Consider the following 22464-nt stretch of genomic DNA (forward strand, 5'->3'; position numbering starts at 1 on the left):
TGGAGACTTGAGCACGCTCGTCTCTGTACCAGTCACCACTTGTTATCATCTCACTTCTACACTTTGTAACGTACTGATCATGTCATGTGACCTGGGATGGAATTTCATTAAAATATTATGACGTTTTTCTAATATTGATTCCAACAAAAAATTGCAAATGGGATCATTCACTAATACTTGAAACAGGATGATTCAAGAAAATGTCGCGAAAAAGACTATTGAGTATTTAATACAACAAGCAAAACACAGAGCTGCAAATAAAAAGCTAAATAATCTCTAGCCGGATCATGTGCTTATACACATATTATAATAGTATAACACTAACCAGTAACCACCTTTTTACGCCAATCTAACATCTAAGAAAAGATGAAACAAAACACACTGACCACATATTATCATGATCAGCTCTTCTAACTCAAGATAACTGACTATTCGCACTGATTAATTTGTCCTCCATGTCCAATATCATGTCTACTTTCTGACGAGTCTCCAGCTCTTCTCCCTTGGCCATTAGAAAATAGGCCGGAAGACTTTGTGTATACCATATCGTAGATGTTCATCAAACTTCCCCTATAGCATGCAACTGGGCCCAATTCATCACACCGTTAAAGTTTCCGCACATCTTGCGTAAGCTAGCTGGTCCTTTATAATATAATATGAACTTCGCACCACGATATTATACAACATGCAATGACTTACATGCTTCCTCTTTAATTTTGTACAACACTCTTTCTGTTAGCCTCTCACCTAGTCCTACCCACCTACCCACCTACCCACCTACCCACCTTACCACCTACCCACCTACCCACCTACCCACCTACCCACCTACCCACCTACCCACCTACCCGCCTACCCACCTACCCACCTACCCACCTACCAACCTACCCACCTACCCACCTACCCACCTACCCACCTACCCACCTATTCACCTACCCACTTACCCACCTACCCACCTACCCACCAACCCACCAACCCACATACCCACCTACCCACCTACCCACCTACCCACCTACCCACCTACCCACCTACCCACCTACCCACCTACCCACCTACCCACCTACCCACCTACCCACCTACCCACCTACCCACCTACCCACCTACCCACCTACCCACCTACCCACCTACCCACCTACCCACCTACCCACCTACCCACCTACCCACCCACCTACCCACCTACCTACCCACCTACCCACCTACCCACCTACCCACCTACCCACCCACCCACACACCCACCCACTCTACCTAGCCGGTAGCCCCACATAATCTGCTTACCTAATGTCCTTTCAATATTCAAATGGATTTAAATTAATTGCATAATGCTACACAGCCTTAAATTTAAAATCAATATAATTTGATAAGTCAATTAAAACAGGAAAGCTTAATAATAATTACAATTTTAAGTTTCTGTAAATTAATGATAAAATAATGGTAAAAAGTGTCGTGATACAATGTACGTGGTGGCGTCCTTCTGCGCCCTTGGTTGATCTTGACAAACAATAGATACTTGTCTGCTCCAGCCTTGATCAGACTATTACAATGAATATCCATACCGTCTGACTATATACATATTCAATGGTAATGAAGTTATTAGTGAATCCAGCCACATACATTAACATTGGACCACTGATCAGTGTTTACAAATAAAAAGAACCAAACACTCATAAAGTGTAACACGTACTCAACAAGACAGAGTCCATACTAGGGCATAACTCAAAGGACAAGGAAATAAAACCTTGTGTTTAAACACAGATAACACTCTCAAGTTGACTGATAAAAACCTTGTATCCATCGGCAGTAAACTAAGAAGGAAACAGCATAATGATAAAGTAATGTGTTGAACAATACTGATGAGGACACATGTTGCTCTGTTGCGTAGTCCTAATAAAAGGTAACGTGGTTTCTAGTATCACTGAAAAGTGAAATAGCTAGAGTATACACTACACAAATAGCTTGAGTTACAAATGATCTGGATGAGCATGATCAATGCTATATTCAGAGATACCTCGTCTTTTGGCACAATCACTACAGAAACAAGTATTGTATATGGTGTGAAGACGGAGAGGAAGACCGAAGGAGAACTATTTAGAGAGGGGCTTTTGAACACTGTTCTAATTCTCATCAGCTAACGGGATACTGAAAGATTAAGTTCATTCTCACAGCTCGTCTTTCAGTGTATAAACTAAAAACTATATGGACATAAAGCTATAAAGCACGGTCAAATTCATTGTCTCATAAAGCACGGGACAAGGTACAAAGCAGTGAAATTTTAAGAAAGGTGCAAAGTTCAGTATCTCGGATAAAACCTATTAATCAGCAGCACAATATGCAACACTTTATAATAGCGAACATTAGATATTGGAGTTATAACCTTTGGTCCTTGAACAATAGTAATGGAGGTTCTTCTTAAAGTGTCACAAGATAACTATAGTCATAGATGGAGATACTGGTGGGGTGGAGAGGCAAATTGTTTTGACACGTGACAGCCATAAACCAATCAGAGTCAGCTATTGACGAGATAAATCACAGAATCAGGAATCGCTATCACGTGTCAAAAATATTTGCTTCCCCTCCCCATCAGTATCCAAATTTATTAACTAACAATGACGTTTATTCAAGAACTGTTAAATATGACAAATTCTATCTAATCATACATTTTCTAAGTATAACCTAGTGTGAACAATTGTTTGACGTATCGACAAGAACCATTGAAATTATCAATGACAGTCATTGACAAGCGAGAAAACCCTCAACGCAGTCTTACTCTTAAGTCGTATTATTAACATATGTCATTTATTACATAGATCATGCTGTGTTTACTGTTTATCGGCGTGGTCGTCTAAAACGAGAATTTAAAATTTAAAAACTGCATTCTATAATATATTTTGCATTTTGTGGTTGCCTGATGCCTCAGATAATATTGACATTAATAAAATGTTAATCATTGCTGCAGCAATTAAAAACTCGATCTTCATCACAAATTTAAACGAAAAACAGAAGAAATTATCACTCAAGCCTAATCGAATAAAACTGACGACCTAAATTCCTGCTATTGTCTAAATCACGTCTATTGTCTAAATCACGTCTATAAGTGGAATCAACAATTTTCAATTTCCACCTTGAAATATAAACCAATTCTTGAATAAGGGACACCACACGGTTGAGCATTTTGAGAAATCGTTATCCAACAAAATAGAACCAGTAGGTACGCGGTCATATAAAATTAAAAACAAGATTATCAAATCTAAAATTTAAAAACTGCATCCAAAAGGTATTGTGTGCTTTCCTAGTAGTAGTAATACATTTAAATTAAGGCATTTCAATCATTTATACATGTGACAATAATTAGAAAAATTATAATTGGTGAATCTTCATCAAAAATGAACAAGTAAGACACTAAGACTATCAGATTCGATGTCAAGCTTCAATGGTCGAGCTTCGATGGTAGATTTCCAATTTTTGTTAATTACCCAATGAAATTTGGCAGCCTTTTGACCCATGAATAAGGTCCACCAAGGTCGAGCAACAACCACTAAACAATTAAAGAACGAATAGTTCCTAAAGGAACCGGTTCCGATTAAACCACCAAATCTGAAGAACCTGATACAATTCCATTAGATTGCAATAATTGATACAGTGTTTTGTTATGATAATATGACATAAGTCATATTATCCTATGTAAATCGACCGATCAATCATGCTTATAGTTATCATTATCAAGACCATCGTGATTAATACAGTAACAACGTCTACGACGCCACGTATAAAATAATAATAAAACGCGCATAAAATTCAGGTAACAATCAGCTATTCATTATAAGTTTGACGCCGTACATATCGGGACCCTTCGCCTTACCGGCGTTCTCAAACGTAATATTGAATACAATGTACTCCTACAACTGCTTGCTGAGATGTGTAACTGCAAGGAACTAATGAATTTATATATATTAGGGATTGTTTAATAGCGATCATGCGTCTTGCGGCATTGTGTATTGTATACGATTATTATACTTTGGGGTAATCATTGTATTTGTGATCCCAAGAATCTGGCTGTATTGGTGGCGGTGTAAACGGTGAATAATGTCATTATATATATAAATACTATATTTTTGTTGTATATACTATATGGTAGAGGGGAGCTTACATGATCACCACAGCTAAAAGGTCATGTGTGGTCAAGTAAATAATGCGGGTTAAGGGGCAGGGTATTACACCTATCACCAGACACGATAGTGGCTTCTTCTCTCAGATGGTAGTTATCATGTCTAGATATGAGCCTTTCAGGCGGGGGTCTGTATATAATCATACTACTGGAGGCGCTGCGTATTACAAGACAGCATCAACTGCTGGACATAACTACATTTGAAGAGTTGGGTTCAGGGATATAAATCACGATGTCAAATATCTTACATGCAAGAAGTATTATAAGACACTGGATAGGCTTAAACAATATTTAACACTTCGACACGCCTATAAACTGCTTGTAAAGCAGTGCGTGAATCCAGTCGCTAGACTAATTATCCGCAACATGACAAAGATAAACCTGAAAGTTACGTAGTGTGAAGCAGACTGTATTATGCGACCAACAAAACGTGTACACGTGTTGTGTTTAAATTATCTGCAGGTAATGGCTTTGAAGGTGCAGATTGCGGAATCACACGAGCTGAAGATTATGTGTCTGTATGGATCTTAACGCTTATATCACATACTTGTACAATGTGTACTTGTCAGATTACATATCCAGGGCTCTTACTGAATGAGTTTAACGTGTGAGTGGTATTAACGCAGTTAAATGATGCATAAACTAGTATTAACTAACCTTTTTAAGGACTAGAAATTTGGACGCAAACAAACTTCCACAAAATAGCTTACCCGGAGAAAGACCCAGTTTGAAAAACCTCCCCTCGTAGATTGGCATCTGTCGACAGGTTTTTGCCCTCAGACTGCAATTGATTACCTGGGATACTTGGCTTAAACGCTCTCAAAGTATACCAAGGTGACACTATTTGAGTTAAGGTTTTAAGCTTGAACTCCTGACCGAAATACTGAGTTAGTACAATTATATCAAACACTTCTGGGAGTCCCTTGGTTGAGATTTACCTATAATTTTTGATAGAAGCTGAGAATTATTTTAGTTTTTCTCCGCCTGCGGTGCAGTAAATTTCTTAATAGATTTTGTGATGACAAGTAATAAAGTCTGCTATTATAACTGATATTTCTGATCGTCTGAACAATAATATTTACATTAATAATAAATATTAAACATGTTAACTGTACATAACAAAATGGGCTGGGAGGTGAGAAATACGGAAAAGCTTTAAAAATTAAAACTATATAAAGTTAACAATAAAATTTGATTTCAAAATATTTTCCGTTGTGTTCAAGTTAACGCTGTGACAACGTATGGTTCGACGAAAGATCAAAAGCGGTCAAGTAGCGGTCATCTGATAACTGGAAAACAAATGTAGATAGAACATAATGCATCATTAGACAACGTAATCCTGCCTAATGTACCGCAACAAACTTGGTATCACTGAGAACCAGTGCTCCAAACAATTCAGCCAAGAAAGTGACCACTCTAACACAGTTACCACCCCAACACCACTCCCACACACTCTAACACACTCTAACATAAGCTGCTAAGACTCCACCACAGACTTCGCATTAACGTTAAAGAGGACAGGGTTACACATCTTCCTCTCCACGGGGATATCAATGTCAATATCATGAGCAGCTTTCTTGTTGTGACGGGTAGGAATAGGTAGTTCCGAGTGGTGTGCTGGTAGAGGTTCTATGAAGAACCACGGGTGTAGGAGTGCCTGGGAGGGTGAGATTAAGAGGGCCGGTTTTTAGAGGGAACTGAGGGGTTTTAGAGGGAATTGAGGGGGTTTAAGAGGGAACTGAGGGCGTTTAGAGGGAACTGAGGGGGTTTAGAGGGAACTGAGGGGTTTAGAGGGAACTGAGGGGGTTTAGAGGGAACTGAGGGGTTTAAGAGGGGACTGAGGGGGTTTAGAGGGAACTGAGGGGTTTAGATGGAACTGAGGGGTTTAAGAGGGAACTGAGGGGGTTTAGAGGGAACTGAGAGGTTTAAGAGGGAACTGAGGGGTTTTAGAGGGAACTGAGGGGGTTTAGAGGGAACTGAGGGGTTTAAGAGGGGACTGAGGGGGTTTAGAGGGAACTGAGGGGTTTAGATGGAACTGAGGGGTTTAAGAGGGAACTGAGGGGTTTAAGAGGGAACTGAGGGGTTTAAGAGGGAACTGAGGGGTTTAAGAGGGGACTGAGGGGTTTTAGAGGCATTAAGTTATTAGCTGGGTTTAAAGTTTTTTAATTCGACCGGTTAATCTGGTGATACTGTGAAGCAATCCAAAAAACCAATGTCAAAATAGCGTTGATTTACAAACTGATTGATTTACAATCTGTAATAAGCTGTTGGGTGATAACGGACAACTTTGGCACTCATGACAAGAGCCCACTAACCTGAGCAGCCGGCAGTCTGTCAGCTGCATTGTACACCAGGAACTGTGATATGAGGTCAACTGCTTCAGAGCTCGCTTCTGGCACCACCTCCACCAAAGGGATCGGGACACAGTGTTCAAATGTGATCTTGTTGTAGTCCGGTAGTGACGTCATGACTGGCCAAATCTGGAGGGGATCCAAGTGTTAAATCATATCTGGAGGGGATCCAAGTGTTAAATCATATCTGGAGGGGATCCAAGTGTTAAATCATATCTGAAGGGGATCCAAGTGTTAAATCACATCTGGAGGGGATCCAAGTGTTAAATCATATCTGGAGGGGATACAAGTGTTAAATCATATCTGGAGGGGATCCAAGTGTTAAATCATATCTGGAGGGGATCCAAGTGTTATAATCATATCTGGAGGCTAGGGGATCCAAGTGTTAAATCATATCTGGAGGGGATCCAAGACCCAAGTGTTCAATCATATCTGGAGAGGATCCAAGTGTTAAATCATATCTGGAGGGGATCCAAGTGTTAAATCATATCTGGAGGGGATCCAAGTGTTAAATCATATCTGGAGGGGATCCAGGTGTTAAATCATATCTGGAGGGGATCCAAGACCCAAGTGTTAAATCATATCTGGAGAGGATCCAAGTGTTAAATCATATCTGGAGGGGATCCAAGTGTTAAATCATATCTGGAGGGGATCCAGGTGTTAAATCATATCTGATCTGAACGAGTAGAGCTATGTTATGATCAGTATAACCTACAGAAGCAACATATAGATTTTAGGTGTTTAGTTAAGCCACAGTGTCCCTGTGTCCCGTGATGAGGTGAACTGCAGTTCTGTAATTTTGACTGTTGTTGCTGAGTGTAGTGTTAAGATTTTTGATGATGTTGACGTGTTTGCAGGTGATCGTTTCACTTGCGATATTGGTGTTTATATATATTCAGTTTGATCAGCTCCAGGAGTTGTGACGGTGAAGTGCCGTCCCAGCATCATGGTTGGTGTTGTTATGTCTCACATTGCTCTAGTGGTATATTGAGATCTGCCATGAATTTTTAATTGATAGTGGTGTGATTTTTGATAGTTCCTTTTCTATGTGGGCGATAGTTTCAAGGGTGAGGCTACCATAAGCTTGCAGCCTGGCCGCACCCTTTGCTGCTTCGCCTTTCAGGAGAAGTATGATGTCTGTCGTGTCAGTGAGGTGATTCAATGCGATAAAGGGTGTGCTTGGCATCGCACCAGACATCATTATGAGCGCCAGTGCCTGGGAGTGGGTGCTGCGACGTATCTTTCATCTATTCCTCTCCACAAAAAGTATATATATTATATATATGTGAGCAATGAAAGTGATTTGTGGCCGCCCCTGTCAGTTAAATAGGCCGAAGCCATACCTCAAAACATGTTTCGTTCAATTTCAACCAATAGTATTATTGCATAACACAGAAATAGTATTCTACCAGTATAATGTTTCTCTAAGTTTATGACTCTATATCTCTATATGATCTAAAGCTCACAAGACAGTATTTCAAGATTGATTGGGCGCAACTGCGTATCTGATCAAGCAGTTTTTTAATTGGTTTTGATTCATCATCTTCCCATGGTAGCTTAAAGTTGACCTAGATTGGGCGCAACTGTCCGGCAGCCGAAAATTTACTAAAATTTGAAATTTTGTAAAAATTGTTGTACAATCAAAACTTCTTATAGTTATTAGTATTCAAATAGTTCTTTTATTCAAATTTCTGATTGTTTCTGAATAGACTCAGTGAAGACAGATTCTAATTCAATTTAAGGGGGCAAACACCAAATCTGTCCAGACCAAATGACCTCATAGGCAGTTCAGTGACCTTCTAGCGCACCGTTTCCACATCAAAAAAAATCATTTTGAGAATACCCATTTTTGTAATCGACCATTTCCTGGTTAAGAGTGCAATTTTCGGAAATATAATTTTTTGGTTGAGACGCTATAATTTAGCTAATTATTGAGATAGCGAGCTAAAATTTTTCAAAAAATATGTTTTTGTACTGTTCTACATGGTTGTAAAATTTCATTACCGTATCTCAAAAGGCTGATGTGTTATAACCATTTAAAGTCAAAAAAGCTGAAATCGTCCTTTCAGGCTCATTTTGATCATAAGTCAGTCAGGGAACAAGGTCGTTTTTTATGCTTGACATGAAATTGTTCTCTGAACTCTGGCGCAGTTTTTGATGACCTCAAAAATGTGTTTACTCATTTGTAGTCAGATCTATTGGACCTCAAAGTTACAAGAAAAAAGTTATGATATTTTTATTTTTGTCAAAAAAATTATTCTGAAACCACAGAAACGAAGCTTGGACTCCAATTTTAGGTGAAAATGGTCCGCTTCAATGTGCTCTAAGACCCTGTATTGGTTAGGAAATCATTCTGGCGAACAAAAATCGTGCATTTTTTCCCCTGGGTGATTGTAAGATATTTGGTGTGTTTGCCTCAAACGTCCAAAGTTACTCGATTTGGGGCTAATATATTATGCTGGAGTTGTTAACAGATAAGACATGCTTTTAAATTTCTGGACATCAATTTGTAGTCGACATCGAGAGAGAAACTAAGCTTTGTGCTTTGATTATAAATTATTAAAAATATCAGAACTATAATTGAAATTAAAACTGTACATCATTTTACAGTTACAGCTAATTGCTTGAAGTCATATAATGGCTACGTTTATTTAAGCAAATTTTTATGGACGCTTGACGAACCCCCAGAGCTAAAAACATTTTGGTCACTTCCTCGTCAGTCATACTGAGATACTTTTCACATGACAATTGTTCTGTCATTTTTAATGCGACAGTATCAGTAATGAGACCCGCTTTTAGCATGGGATTTGTACAACGCTGAATAACGCTCTCTAAAGAGCGGCAGCTAGAGCTCATAATTTCTAAAGTCACTTTCAAAGTGCTCATTGTCTTTGCCAAAGCCTTGCAATCATGAAGAGCATCATGGAGCTGGCTGGTTTCTTCTACCGAACCCCCACAGGCCACAAAGTTTTTCTCCAAGGTACCGTTCAGTTTTAGCATTCTTAGTATGTCAACTGTGAACAACTTCCGCCGCACTATGATGAAAAGTTCTGGGTGGCAACAAGTCGTTGCAGAGGAAGAGCTTCTCTGATGTAGAAACAAATCCTCCCACGGCATCTACAGAGGAAAGATATCTTGCTAGAGTGGCTTGAGGATTTTCCACAGTAGTCAAATGACAGTTGATGTAGCACTTGGTGCACTCTATTTCTAGTGAACCCCACAAGTTGTTGACACTGAATGATCTGACATTTTTAATCTCTAACCAATCTCCACACTTGTGGCATTTGAAACTGTCAAAAAAGCTTTTATCTAGGAAACATGTGTTATTCTCCAAAGTCATAGTTTCTGCTTCATTATTAAATTCACTTGCAGCAACTTCAACAGCAGGCTCTATGCCAGGTTGTTGTTGACGTGTTTTACAGGGCGTTCGGAGATGCCCGTATTTGAAGCTAATGTCTGAATAGAAGTCGCTGGAAAATGAGTTTAATGTGCACTGTTTGCTCATTTTTGTGCCGTCTAATTTGCAACACCATAAGTCATATTCCAATGAGAGACCCTCCAGGACTGACAACGGGAGAGAGATTTCTAACTTACTGAACAGTTCCGAGAAATTGTCAATCGTAAATTTAACCAGATGTGCAAAATTACGGATTGTGTCACATTTTGTGCATGCCCTTGGCCTCAGACGATGCTTCTCTTTGAACGTAAATTGCGCTTCTAGATCGCTCAATAGGGCTCTGATTTCCTTCATGACAATGTCGGTGCTATTTTCACATTAGATTCCTGATGTAGTAAAGATATAATATATTTCAATAATGAAATGTATGGTTTTTAATTTTAATTCTACAAGGTAAATCTACCACAGATGTATTACTAAAACTAATAGGTTTCCATTATTATTCCAGTATCAGTTTTGTTACATTTTTCTTCAAATTTCTTTATATAGGCAAAATTCCTACAAGACTGCACAAATTGATAATTTGGGCAGCGCTCCCGCAGGGGGAGATCACCCCCTACTTCCATGCTGGGTCCCCAGTCCAGTTTACGGGTCATCCTTTTTATGACCTAGACATGCAAAAACCACCATGTCTTGGTTGAGGTCTGGATGGAAATAACGGTATAAACTCACGCATTCCTGAACCCTCTATCTATACCGGAAACTGTTTGTTTACTCAGTTACACTACCAGCCTTGCTAATACTAGAATTGAAAGTGTGGAGGTACACTTCAATTACACGTTAATGAGTTAACTTATGTAATTGTTAGTTAATATGTTCATGTATCTATAAATATGTCCAAACAAAACAAACAAAACTGTTGAACGCTATGCTTAGGTTGTAAATATGTAGAAGTGATCGTATCATGTTTAACTATTATTGTTTGTAAAACAATTTAACATTGGTTTTTATACTTTAAGTTATAACATCTCTTTTCAACAAGTATTTGTTGCCAAATCATGTTTCAAAGCCTTCTGTTTACTGTTACCAACTCCGGCATAATATATTAGCCCCAAATCGAGTAACTTTGGACGTTTGAGGCAAACACACCAAATATCTTACAATCACCCAGGGGAAAAAATGCACGATTTTTGTTCGCCAGAATGATTTCCTAACCAATACAGGGTCTTAGAGCACATTGAAGCGGACCATTTTCACCTAAAATTGGAGTCCAAGCTTCGTTTCTGTGGTTTCAGAATAATTTTTTTGGCAAAAATAAAAATATCATAACTTTTTTCTTGTAACTTTGAGGTCCAATAGATCTGACTACAAATGAGTAAACACATTTTTGAGGTCATCAAAAACTGCGCCAGAGTTCAGAGAACAATTTCATGTCAAGCATAAAAAACGACCTTGTTCCCTGACTGACTTATGATCAAAATGAGCCTGAAAGGACGATTTCAGCTTTTTTGACTTTAAATGGTTATAACACATCAGCCTTTTGAGATACGGTAATGAAATTTTACACCCATGTAGAACAGTACAAAAACATATTTTTTGAAAAATTTTAGCTCGCTATCTCAATAATTAGCTAAATTATAGCGTCTCAACCAAAAAATTATATTTCCGAAAATTGCACTCTTAACCAGGAAATGGTCGATTACAAAAATGGGTATTCTCAAAATGATTTTTTTTGATGTGGAAACGGTGCGCTAGAAGGTCACTGAACTGCCTATGAGGTCATTTGGTCTGGACGGCACAAACCACTGTTTTGGTGTATGCCCCCTTAAATAACGATCAATATTCACATTACAAATTTGACGACGAAATTTATTTCAAACAAAATATACAACTGTAAAATAGTAATCTACTGTAAAATAGTTTGTAACGAAATCAGAGCAAATATGAACATAAAACGGACAAAACTTATCAAATACGGCTCATCTGAAAATTAACGAATAGCGTGACGTGTACAGGAGATAAAAGATTAAAAGAGATAAAAGAAATTAATGGACAGCAGAGGAGTGAAATTTAAACGAAAATATTACTATTTACACGTCACTCAACTGAAAACTGTGTTAGATTGTTCAACTCTGTTTTATCGTTGAGTGTTGGTTTCTTTTCAACTAAAAATCGGGCTTCTTTAATCTTTCTGTTGATGAGTGATGTTCCTCTATCTACGATTTCAAGTTTTAGCTTTGGGGGGCCTTTGTGCTGAGGGTGACTTTCCCTGTAGTGCTTTGCTAGTGGCTTATCTTCGTAAGATTTTGCTGTTGGACTATCAAATCATGAGACTCAAAAACACTACACGAATCCACCAGAGTATTCAGATACTAAAATCAACTCGATACTTAAAATCTCTCAAGTTCTTCTCATTCAGAAAATCGGGGGAAAAGGCTTTGCGGCCAGAATTTTCAACATGATTGGCAACTGTAACATGTCACAAGGAGAGGCCAGCCGCAATAACTTAACTTGTTGAGACTTTCACAAAGAGTCATGGTGCTAAAGGATCCTCATAAAAAGAAACGGCATTTTTTTCTGTATTGTCTCTTTATTAAGGCCATATACACTGCTGACCGTGCTACAGCCTGAGAAACTGTGAATAAACAGTAGTATACCTTTTATGACTATGTTGGCATCAACGGACTATGTTGGCATCAACGGTATTTACTATTTTATTTTTACTGATTGGGTGCGAGCCGTTTCTTGTATTCATTACAGTTTCATTGTGATTCTCACTAAAACGATGTACAAGGAGGCAAATTATATCAGTATCCTCTGCTTTTACCTCAACAGTTTTGTTGAAGGACAAGTTCAAAGCTTTACTACTAAGCTATCATCGTATTAGCATCATCAGTAGCTTCATGTACTTCAATAGCATGCCGTGTAAAGCTCATGCTTGTTCTTCGAGTTGCTGAACAGTTGTTTAGGGTGCAGTGTACACACTATAACACATCCAATCATTTGACATTCCTATTGAGACATAGGAATGTTGAGACATGAGAGTTCAGCTATACCATTTATAGAACTGCTATCAGCTATAGTTTGCTAACATTAACTTCTTCTGGTACGTAGCTTTGGTCCTTTAGCCTCAGGGACGACTACATAATTAACTTGTTTAAAATTTGCAAAACATTGTTCTTCCCGATTTTTAAAAGTAATAGTCTTTCCGATGTTTTTAATGTTACGTCATGAAAAATGTTTGGTTCACGTACCCTAGTGTGACACGCATTATAGATGTGGATACTGGCGGGGAGGTGATAATTGTTTGTTTACATTAATAGTGAGCACATGTTAAGCAGGCTGAGGAGGTGATAATTGTTTGTTTACATTTTAGGTCGAGCACATGTTAAGCAGGCTGAGGAGGTGATACATATTTTGTATTATAGAAGGTTTGTAACACTTGTAACGCCTTCTTGTTACCCCCCTTTGAGGACCCCGAATTATTTTCTGAACGAAAGCTCAAAAATAACCGAGAAATCGACCTTCTTATTAACTCATTTTGATGACTGTTTCTGACCTAAAATTGCACGAAAAATCGATTTAGCTAGGTTTCAGAACCTATAAACACTTCCTTATCCCTCAAAATTGATGTTTTATAGTTAATACGACCAACAAGCAACATATATTTTGATCCTTCGGTTCTACTCATGACCTAGACAGTTAAGCTGAACCCGACAGATTGAGGCAATCCTCACCTTAACTGATCAAACTGGTACTAACACAATTTTCAGATATATATGTTCTTTGCGATACGTTTATTGCAGCTTTGCAACTTGAGTGAAGACCAGAGTACGAAAACACACAGCAGGTAAGCAACTCACTTTTGGTGACTGTTCCTCACGAACATTCTGATCCTGTAACATATGAACAGGGAGATCGTCTCCTTAACAAATCGAACAGGTACTATCACAATTTCCAGAGCACAGCATGATAACAAAGTCAAAAGAAACACAATGAAGGTAGGTTACCAACACCACAATATAACAATCATACTGACAACTGAATTAAATGTATTCTGACGACGGGCAGCCCTGATGTGCTCCGTGGTCCTCAACGAGCGACCACTTGTAATAGAGGTGTTATGTCATGTGACACCGATCCGTCCAATCACAAACAGGAAAAGTGAGCAGATCGATATCGTGTGTTTACTTTCCTTATCTTTATTTGACCCTCTGTTCACATTGTTATCTCTACCACATCTTGACTCGGCAAGGTCCGCGTGCAATATCTGCACCGCGGTAAACACGCCATGATTACGTCATGAACTTGAAATAGTGTGATTGTTGTACACTTATATAACCGTGCCCATCGCCCACGTACATTACAAACTGTTGGGGGGGGGGGGGGTGGGGGGCGGGGATGGGGTTTAAGATAAACAACCGATCTTGATAGTGTGTTGGTCGCTCCTCCAACTGACTGTGATGCTTATCGTCCAGTCAGGAACAGAATAATAACATAATTTTTTAGTTATAGTATGTCTCGGCTGAACTGCAGAGATAAGTACAGTTTGCTGTAATATGTACAGTTTGCTGTAATATGTGGTCGCGATTATCAACTCAGTGGAATTCCAAATGATGAACTGTGCTTTAAGTTTACACCAACTGGAACCAAAGGAATATACCCATGAGTGCTCCCTAACTTAACTTGGACGGTAAGTGTTTGACAATAAAAACTAGGACACGAATTCTCTGACAAGAAATGTTAGCAGGTTTAAATAAAATATACCTGCAATTAGCAGGTTTAAATAAAATATACCTGCAATTAGCAGGTTTAAATAAAATATACCTCCAACTGACTGTGGTGCTTATCGTCCAGTCAGGAACAGAATAATAACATAATTTTTTATTTATTCAAGTAGCCCTGGTCATTTAAAAAAAATCGTTGTCGACCTCCCTTAAAAAAACAGGGTTCAAATTGACCAGTTGGGCGCACACGAATGCGATGTCGCTCAGATAAGGCAACATCTTCGCCACAACTTTGTTTCCCAAAATCTTGTACCGCTTCAGATAGCCAATAGAGCGTTCCACGTGGATGCGGGCGATGCTGACTTTCCTACTGGCTGCTACTTCTTCCGGCGTGAACTGAGTCTTGCCCCACATCCCCGCTGGGATGTTTAGTGTAACTCCTGAAATTTAATTCGCTTTTTATTCCGCTTATTCTTAACTAACCGGACGATGATTAATCACTCTACACACAACTAGACTGTTAAGTGACGTTTCAACACGTTTTCTAGCTGGCTCTGAAACCTTAACCACCCAGAATGATCCTAACCCTAACACAAACCCGATTTCTAACTTAAGCGTATGCTGAAACCTTAACGAGAAATTAGAAACCATAGGTCATAGCACGTTATCTCGCAAGAGGAGCATCATTTGGGTGATTCGCAATCAGCATACAAAATATAAATACTACGATTTAAGTTGGTTTTAACTGTTAGTGTTATAGGGGCCCGTTCAGAAAAATCTCATATTTCGAGTGTAGCACGGTTGAAACTAACCTTCAGGCAAAATGTCATGAATGAGGAACCCCTTGTCAGCCATCACGTTGTCACCAACAGTCACCTTCTGCAGTATGTCACTATCCACTACAATTTCCTTATCGGTTGTGCCACCAGGGTAGCAGCGGCTGACATACGTGATTACCCCACTGGGCGCAATTCCGATCAGTAACTTGGCTGTGTGCGTAGCTGGAGATGGACAGAACGATTATGCAGGGGAAATTGTATGAGGTACGAAAGCAGAAGATCTGTAATTTACGTTGCAGGTTCAGCATTATTGAAAGGTATGATCGACTGAACTTACACTTATAATGGCTGTAACATCTGGCGCCCGACTCAATGTTGGACGGAGCTTCAATTGGGACCTGTGGATTGTAGGAATTTTCAATTGCTACAGCTGCAATAACAAAATGAAATTTTAACCATCACAATTCGCACCACGCCGTAATTGTACTGCTGTAGAGAACACAAATTCACTGGTCACGTTCAAAGTGAAATGTTGTGTCAACTTATCTGTTGTGACTGTCATAATTTTGTCTGAGCTCTAAAGTTATAGCCGCTCATTTGATTCTGGTAATGGACTCAAATCATACCTTGGTACAGTCAATCACGATCCTAGTGTTGGGATGGGAAGCGAAGCATGCGGGCATGGCTTTCTGGCACTTCGCTAGTGACGGTAGTTCGTCATGAAGTGCATTTTGCACTGTTGCCAGCATAGATGTGCGGCAAAAAGATTTGCACGAAAAAAATGGTGATTATGTATTTACCCACCGCAACTGAAAAGGTTTTTCAACCCGTGCTTAGAAGCCAAGTGACTTTTGTAACGATTGTTATCAAGGAACTGGACGGGGATCTCGCACTTTGTGCACCAAAACGGCATATTTAGATTCTAAGACTTTGAGGAAATTAGATTCACGTCGATACATACACAGTTAATTTTTAAGCACGGATATAGTAATCATGGTAGCATGGATACAAACAGACAAACAAAGGAGGAGGAGGAGGAGGACTGAGGGAGAGGGGGAGGAGGAGGGGGAGGAGGACTGAGGAGGACTGCGGAGGAGGAGGACTGAGGAGGAGGAGGACTGAGGTGGAGAAAAAAAAGGAGGGGGGGGAAAGGAGGAGGAGGACTGAACAGGAAAAAACGACACGAATGTGTACGGTACCAGCTAAAATATCTACCAGTTACATTCAGTACAAGTATATTTCGAATAGCAATTTTAATAGCGTACAGCAAAGTTCTAACCCATGATCCGAAATAAAATGCAGCTGGTAAACGAACTAAAGAGGGGTTCACTGAACCATTTCAAAAGCGCACCTATTACCCGTTATCGATTTTATCAATACTTGAACTTCCGTGTTATCTCATCTAAAATAAACACCCCGCACACAAAATGAATTCCATTGACTTGAGGGCAAGTGCAACATTTTAAAGTTACACAAACTCTTATTACAATTGTGAGAAGGACTCCAATTTTACATATTTAAAACGGCAATGACTAATTACAAAGCACAAATTGAAATTTTTAGTGTCTAACCTGGCAAAAATGAACTGCACCATGTTGAACTAGTACTTCAACTCTGTCAGGTATAACCATGCTTGTCCTCCTGTATACTGCCTCCTCCTGGAACATACAGTTCTTGTCAGTGAAGTCGTGTCCTAGATTCTGTTTCCAAACACTTACTGTCTAAAGGTCTAAGTTAAGCAAAGGAGCACTCATGGATATATGCATTATTCCTTTGCTTCCAGTTGGTGTAAACTTAAAGCACAGTTCATCATTTGGAATCTCACTCAGTTCATAATCGCGACCTCATATTGGGGGGGGGGTCCAACCCGATCCAATCCGATCATTCCGATCCCGATTTTGGCCTCATCAACCCTCATATCGGAAAAATCGGGAAAATTTAAATCTTCCCTCTGAGGTTTCTAGGCGATATAGGTAGCTATTTCTGTACTTAAATATGACAAGAAATCGATTGGTGGTGGTCCCAGAACCCCAAAATAGTTTCTTGTTCCAAACAAGAATCGTTTCGTCCGGAAAAAAAAACACACTGTCGTATCAACTCTTGTTTGACAGAAACATCCACCCCGGTCCACAATTGAAAGAGGTACGGTTGGTAATAACAATCGTAACAAATAGCGAACGCTTTAGTAACTTTTGATTTAAATTGTCTCCACAATTTGTAACAGGCTATCTGCAGAAATGGGTAGCACAGTTATCTCTTAGATACAAAGAATAGTTTACACAATTTTTAATAACATTAAAAGGGATGAAAATCACTTTATTTATCAAAATCTTTATTTATCATGTAACAACTTTTCCATAGTACTGGAGAGTAAAACTATGTTAAACAAAAAAATTCTACAGCACATTTTGAGTCAGTAACAGAAACATGTCAATATGTTACAGACTCACATGCGTTTAAAAACATTTTAGTAACAATAAATTGTGTAAACTGATGAGGAGGAGGATGAGGACTGAAGAAGAGGAGGACTGAGGAGGAGGAGGAGAAGGAGGAAAACTGAAGAGGAGGAGGACTGGGGAGGACTGACGAGGAGGAGAAGGACCGAGAAGGACTGAGGAGGAGGAGGAGGACTGACGAGGAGGAGAAGGACTGAGGAGGAGGAGGAGGATGAGGAGGACTGACGAGTAGGAAGAGGACTGGGGACTGAGGAGGACTAATGAGGAGGAGGAGGAGGAGGAGGCTGAGGAGGACTGACGAGTAGGAAGAGGACTGGGGACTGAGGAGGACTAAGGAGGAGGATGAGGAGGATGAGGCTGAGGAGGAGGAGGACTGATGAGGAGAAGGAGGAGGAAGACTGAGGAGGAAGACTGAGGAGGATGAGGACGAGGACTAAGGATGAGGACTAGGAGGATGATAACGAGGGCTAAGGAAGAGGACTGATTAAGATGAGAAGGAAGAGGAGAAGGAGGAGGAGGACTGCGAAGGAGGAGGATAAGGAGGAGAATGAGGAGGAGGAGGAGGAGGAGGATGACTCAGGAGGAGGATTCAGGAGGAGAAGGAGGACTCAGGAGGAGAACTCAGGAGGAGAACTGAAGAAGAGGAGGACTGATGATGAGGAGGAGAAAGAGGACTCCAAAGGAGGACTCAGGAGGAGGAAGAGGAGGAGGACTCAGGAGGAGGAAGAGGAGGAGGAGGAGGACTAATGACGAGGACGAGGACGACTAGTGGAGGACTGAGGATGAGGACTGATGAGGAGGAGAAGGAGGAGGACTTAGGATTAGGATGATGAGGAGGAGGACTGAGGAGGACTGAGGAGGAGGATGAGGAGGAGGAGACTGAGGAGGCGGAGGAGGAGGCGGAGGATGATGAGGAGGAGGACTGAGGAGGACTGAGGAGGAAGACTGACGAGGACGAGGACTAAGGACGAGGAGGAGGACGACGACGACTGAGCAGGAGGACTGATTAGGAGGAGAAGAAAGAGGAGAAGGAGGAGGAGGAGGAGGAGTCAGGAGGAGGAGGACGACTAAGAGTAGGACTCAGAGGGGACTGAGGAGGAGGGTGAGAAAGAGGATGAGGACGAGGACGATTATGAGGAGGACAGAAGATGAGGACTGATGGGGAGGAGAAAGAGGAGGAGGACTAAGGAAGAAGAGGAGGATGACTGAGGAGGAGGAGTCAGGAGGAGGAGGACGACTATGAGGAGGACTGAGGAGGAGGAGAACAAGGAGGATGAGGAGGAGAAAGGAGGAGGTGGAGGAGGAGGAGGAGGAGGAGAAGGAGAAGGAGGAGGACTGGGAGTAGGACTGAGGAGGAGGAGGGGACTGAGGAGGAGGGTGAGGAGGAGGAGGAGGACGAGGAGTCATGAAGAGGACTGAAGAGGACTCAGGAGGAGACGGACTCAGGAGGAGGAGGAAGACTTAGGAGGAGGAGGAGGACTGATGAGAAGGAGGAGGAAGACTAGGGAGGAGGAGGAGGGCATCTAAATGTTTTGTCTGTTTTTGTCTGTTTTTGTCCGCCCTACTTTTTGTCCGTTTTTAACATATAGGGTACCGAACGGACACAAAACATGATCCCCCAGCCAAGCATGTGTTACGATACAAATGTACTTGACTATACATTTAAGGTGCAGTGTACTAGTGATATTATGGTATGTTTAAAGACGGGACCACAAAATGACAAAATATAACCCGGTACCTAGTGTTGTACTAATACATAATAACAAGTAACAGGGATAAAATTAATGAGCAGAAACAATCGATCTCACGTCAAGAGGCCAAAGCACCTGGGTCTGGGAGTACATGACAACTTCAACTAGTAGTGAGCATACTAGCCCCTGCAGTGCAGTGGAAAAACACATAAAACATACTATTGGAATGTCCAATTGGTTCGTTTTCTCATAACAATATAGCATATGTAGGGGTTCTGGTTGAATTATATCACTTCTGAGAGGTTTTAGAGATCGATTCTGTAAATTTCTCAATTTTCCGATTTTTCCGATTTTTCCGATTCCGATTTTGGCCTCATCAACCCTCATATCGGACATCGGGTTGGACCCCCCCCCCCCCCCCCCCATATTAGAGTAAATGTTTTTAATAATACTAATCTCCGCAATTGAACAATGAAACCGAAACATGCTATAACTAAAGAATGTTAATGTTCCGTTCATGACTGGACGGTTAGCATCACAGTCAGTTGGAGGAGCGACCAACACACTATCAAGATCGGTTGTTTATCTTAAACCCCATCCCCCGCCCCCACCCCCCCCCCCCCCCCCCAACAGTTTGTAATGTACGTGGGCGATGGGCACGGTTATATAAGTGTACAACAATCACACTATTTCAAGTTCATGACGTAATCATGGCGTGTTTACCGCGGTGCAGATATTGCACGCGGACCTTGCCGAGTCAAGATGTGGTAGAGATAACAATGTGAACAGAGGGTCAAATAAAGATAAGGAAAGTAAACACACGATATCGATCTGCTCACTTTTCCTGTTTGTGATTGGACGGATCGGTGTCACATGACATAACACCTCTATTACAAGTGGTCGCTCGTTGAGGACCACGGAGCACATCAGGGCTGCCCGTCGTCAGAATACATTTAATTCAGTTGTCAGTATGATTGTTATATTGTGGTGTTGGTAACCTACCTTCATTGTGTTTCTTTTGACTTTGTTATCATGCTGTGCTCTGGAAATTGTGATAGTACCTGTTCGATTTGTTAAGGAGACGATCTCCCTGTTCATATGTTACAGGATCAGAATGTTCGTGAGGAACAGTCACCAAAAGTGAGTTGCTTACCTGCTGTGTGTTTTCGTACTCTGGTCTTCACTCAAGTTGCAAAGCTGCAATAAACGTATCGCAAAGAGCATTTATATCTGAAAATTGTGTTAGTACCAGTTTGATCAGTTAAGGTGAGGATTGCCTCAATCTGTCGGGTTTAGCTTAACTGTCTAGGTCATGAGTAGAACCGAAGGATCAAAATATATGTTGCTTGTTGGTCGTATTAACTATAAAACATCAATTTTGAGGGATAAGGAAGTGTTTATAGGTTCTGAAACCTAGCTAAATCGATTTTTCGTGCAATTTTAGGTCAGAAACAGTCATCAAAATGAGTTAATAAGAAGGTCGATTTCTCGGTTATTTTTGAGCTTTCGTTCAGAAAATAATTCGGGGTCCTCAAAGGGGGGTAACAAGAAGGCGTTACAAGTGTTACAAACCTTCTATAATACAAAATATGTATCACCTCCTCAGCCTGCTTAACATGTGCTCGACCTAAAATGTAAACAAACAATTATCACCTCCTCAGCCTGCTTAACATGTGCTCACTATTAATGTAAACAAACAATTATCACCTCCCCGCCAGTATCCACATCTATAGTTCGACAACTTAAGTTCGCCAGATATCGCCCCTGTCGAACTTCGGTACCTACGTGTCGAACTAGAGTCCAGTTAGTGTACTCAAGACTCAAGTTCGACAAATAGTTTCTGCCTTTCATCCAACCCGATCCAACAGCTATTGCTGGGTCCTCATTATAGGATCACAAGGTTCAATGGCAGATAAAACAATTTTCTGACATCTAGCAACCAGCGTTTAGAAATTCCAGAACCTTTCAGTATAGTTTTAACTCTACTGTTTGCCACTAGGTTCTGGTCTAGCTAACAGGAAAATAGATTGATATTCGACTGTTTCCGGTTCAGCAGCCAAGTCTCTAGACCGGTACTCGGTTAGTAGTCGTTTGTGATTAAATATAAAGTGTGGTACGTAGTAGATATTTATATAGCGTACTCTACAATATAGATCTATAAAACGGAGTACGAGTTACCACGTTAGTCTTTTATCTCTCCGCTAAGTCTACAATTATGCTAACTAACAATTGAGTATGAGGTCAATTAAATGATCATAGATATGGATTATAGAGATTATATTCACACATAATGGAACAACATGAGACAAATGGAAAACAAACAAACGAATAGATTTCAAGCTCGTAAAGGATCGTTGCTTGAGATCAGAGATTTCAAAACTCTAGTTCGACTCTAATCATATTTATGAGCATATCGATATTTGTATTGTACACAGCAGTACCAAGTGCACAAATCTGATAGAACGAATATCGACCGATGGTACGGAATAGTGCGATTCCGCACTTATATGCTGCCTGTGATCATCTACGAATGGTCTTAATATCATAATCAGTGGTCTGAATATACAAAAGTTAAGTTTGGATTTGCACGTCTTTTAAGTTTTAATACTGTGAAGTATGGTTAATTGATTGAAGCCCGTTATCTTGTTAACGAACTCTGCACAACTATGATGTAGCTAATGAAGTTCTCATACTGGTGCATAATCATGGAAACTGTGCAGAGGCAACATATAGGTGCGGTAAAATTTTGCAAATAGTACGTTCCCGCGCCTGCCAAAAATTGTTTTAGGCGCAGTAAATTTTGAGGGAAACACCGTGATTAAGCTGAACAATTCGCAAAATTTGCAGCCTTCAGCTAGTCTCAGGTTGGATTATTCAACAGCGTAGTATATAACGTTGCATTAC

At 40.3% G+C, this 22464-nt stretch overlaps 1 protein-coding gene across 1 annotated transcript in view; it reads right to left on the reverse strand.

Moving 5' to 3' along the window:
• Nucleotides 1-5202: 5202 nt before the first annotated feature.
• The window catches only part of LOC134820388 (cyclin-dependent kinase 20-like), a 42366-nt gene continuing 25104 nt past the window's right edge, over nt 5203-22464 (reverse strand). Inside the window, exons 6-7 of the mRNA XM_063830758.1 lie at nt 6475-6639; nt 5203-5816 (exon numbers count right to left, since the gene is read on the reverse strand). Coding sequence (XP_063686828.1) covers nt 5637-5816; nt 6475-6639 — 345 coding nt within the window. The 3' untranslated portion in view covers nt 5203-5636. The remainder of the gene's footprint in view (nt 5817-6474; nt 6640-22464) is intronic.

The sequence above is a fragment of the Bolinopsis microptera genome, chromosome 9 (genome assembly GCF_026151205.1).
Source record: "Bolinopsis microptera isolate Bmic1 chromosome 9, MBARI_Bmic_1.0, whole genome shotgun sequence".
Taxonomy (NCBI): Eukaryota; Metazoa; Ctenophora; class Tentaculata; order Lobata; family Bolinopsidae; genus Bolinopsis; species Bolinopsis microptera.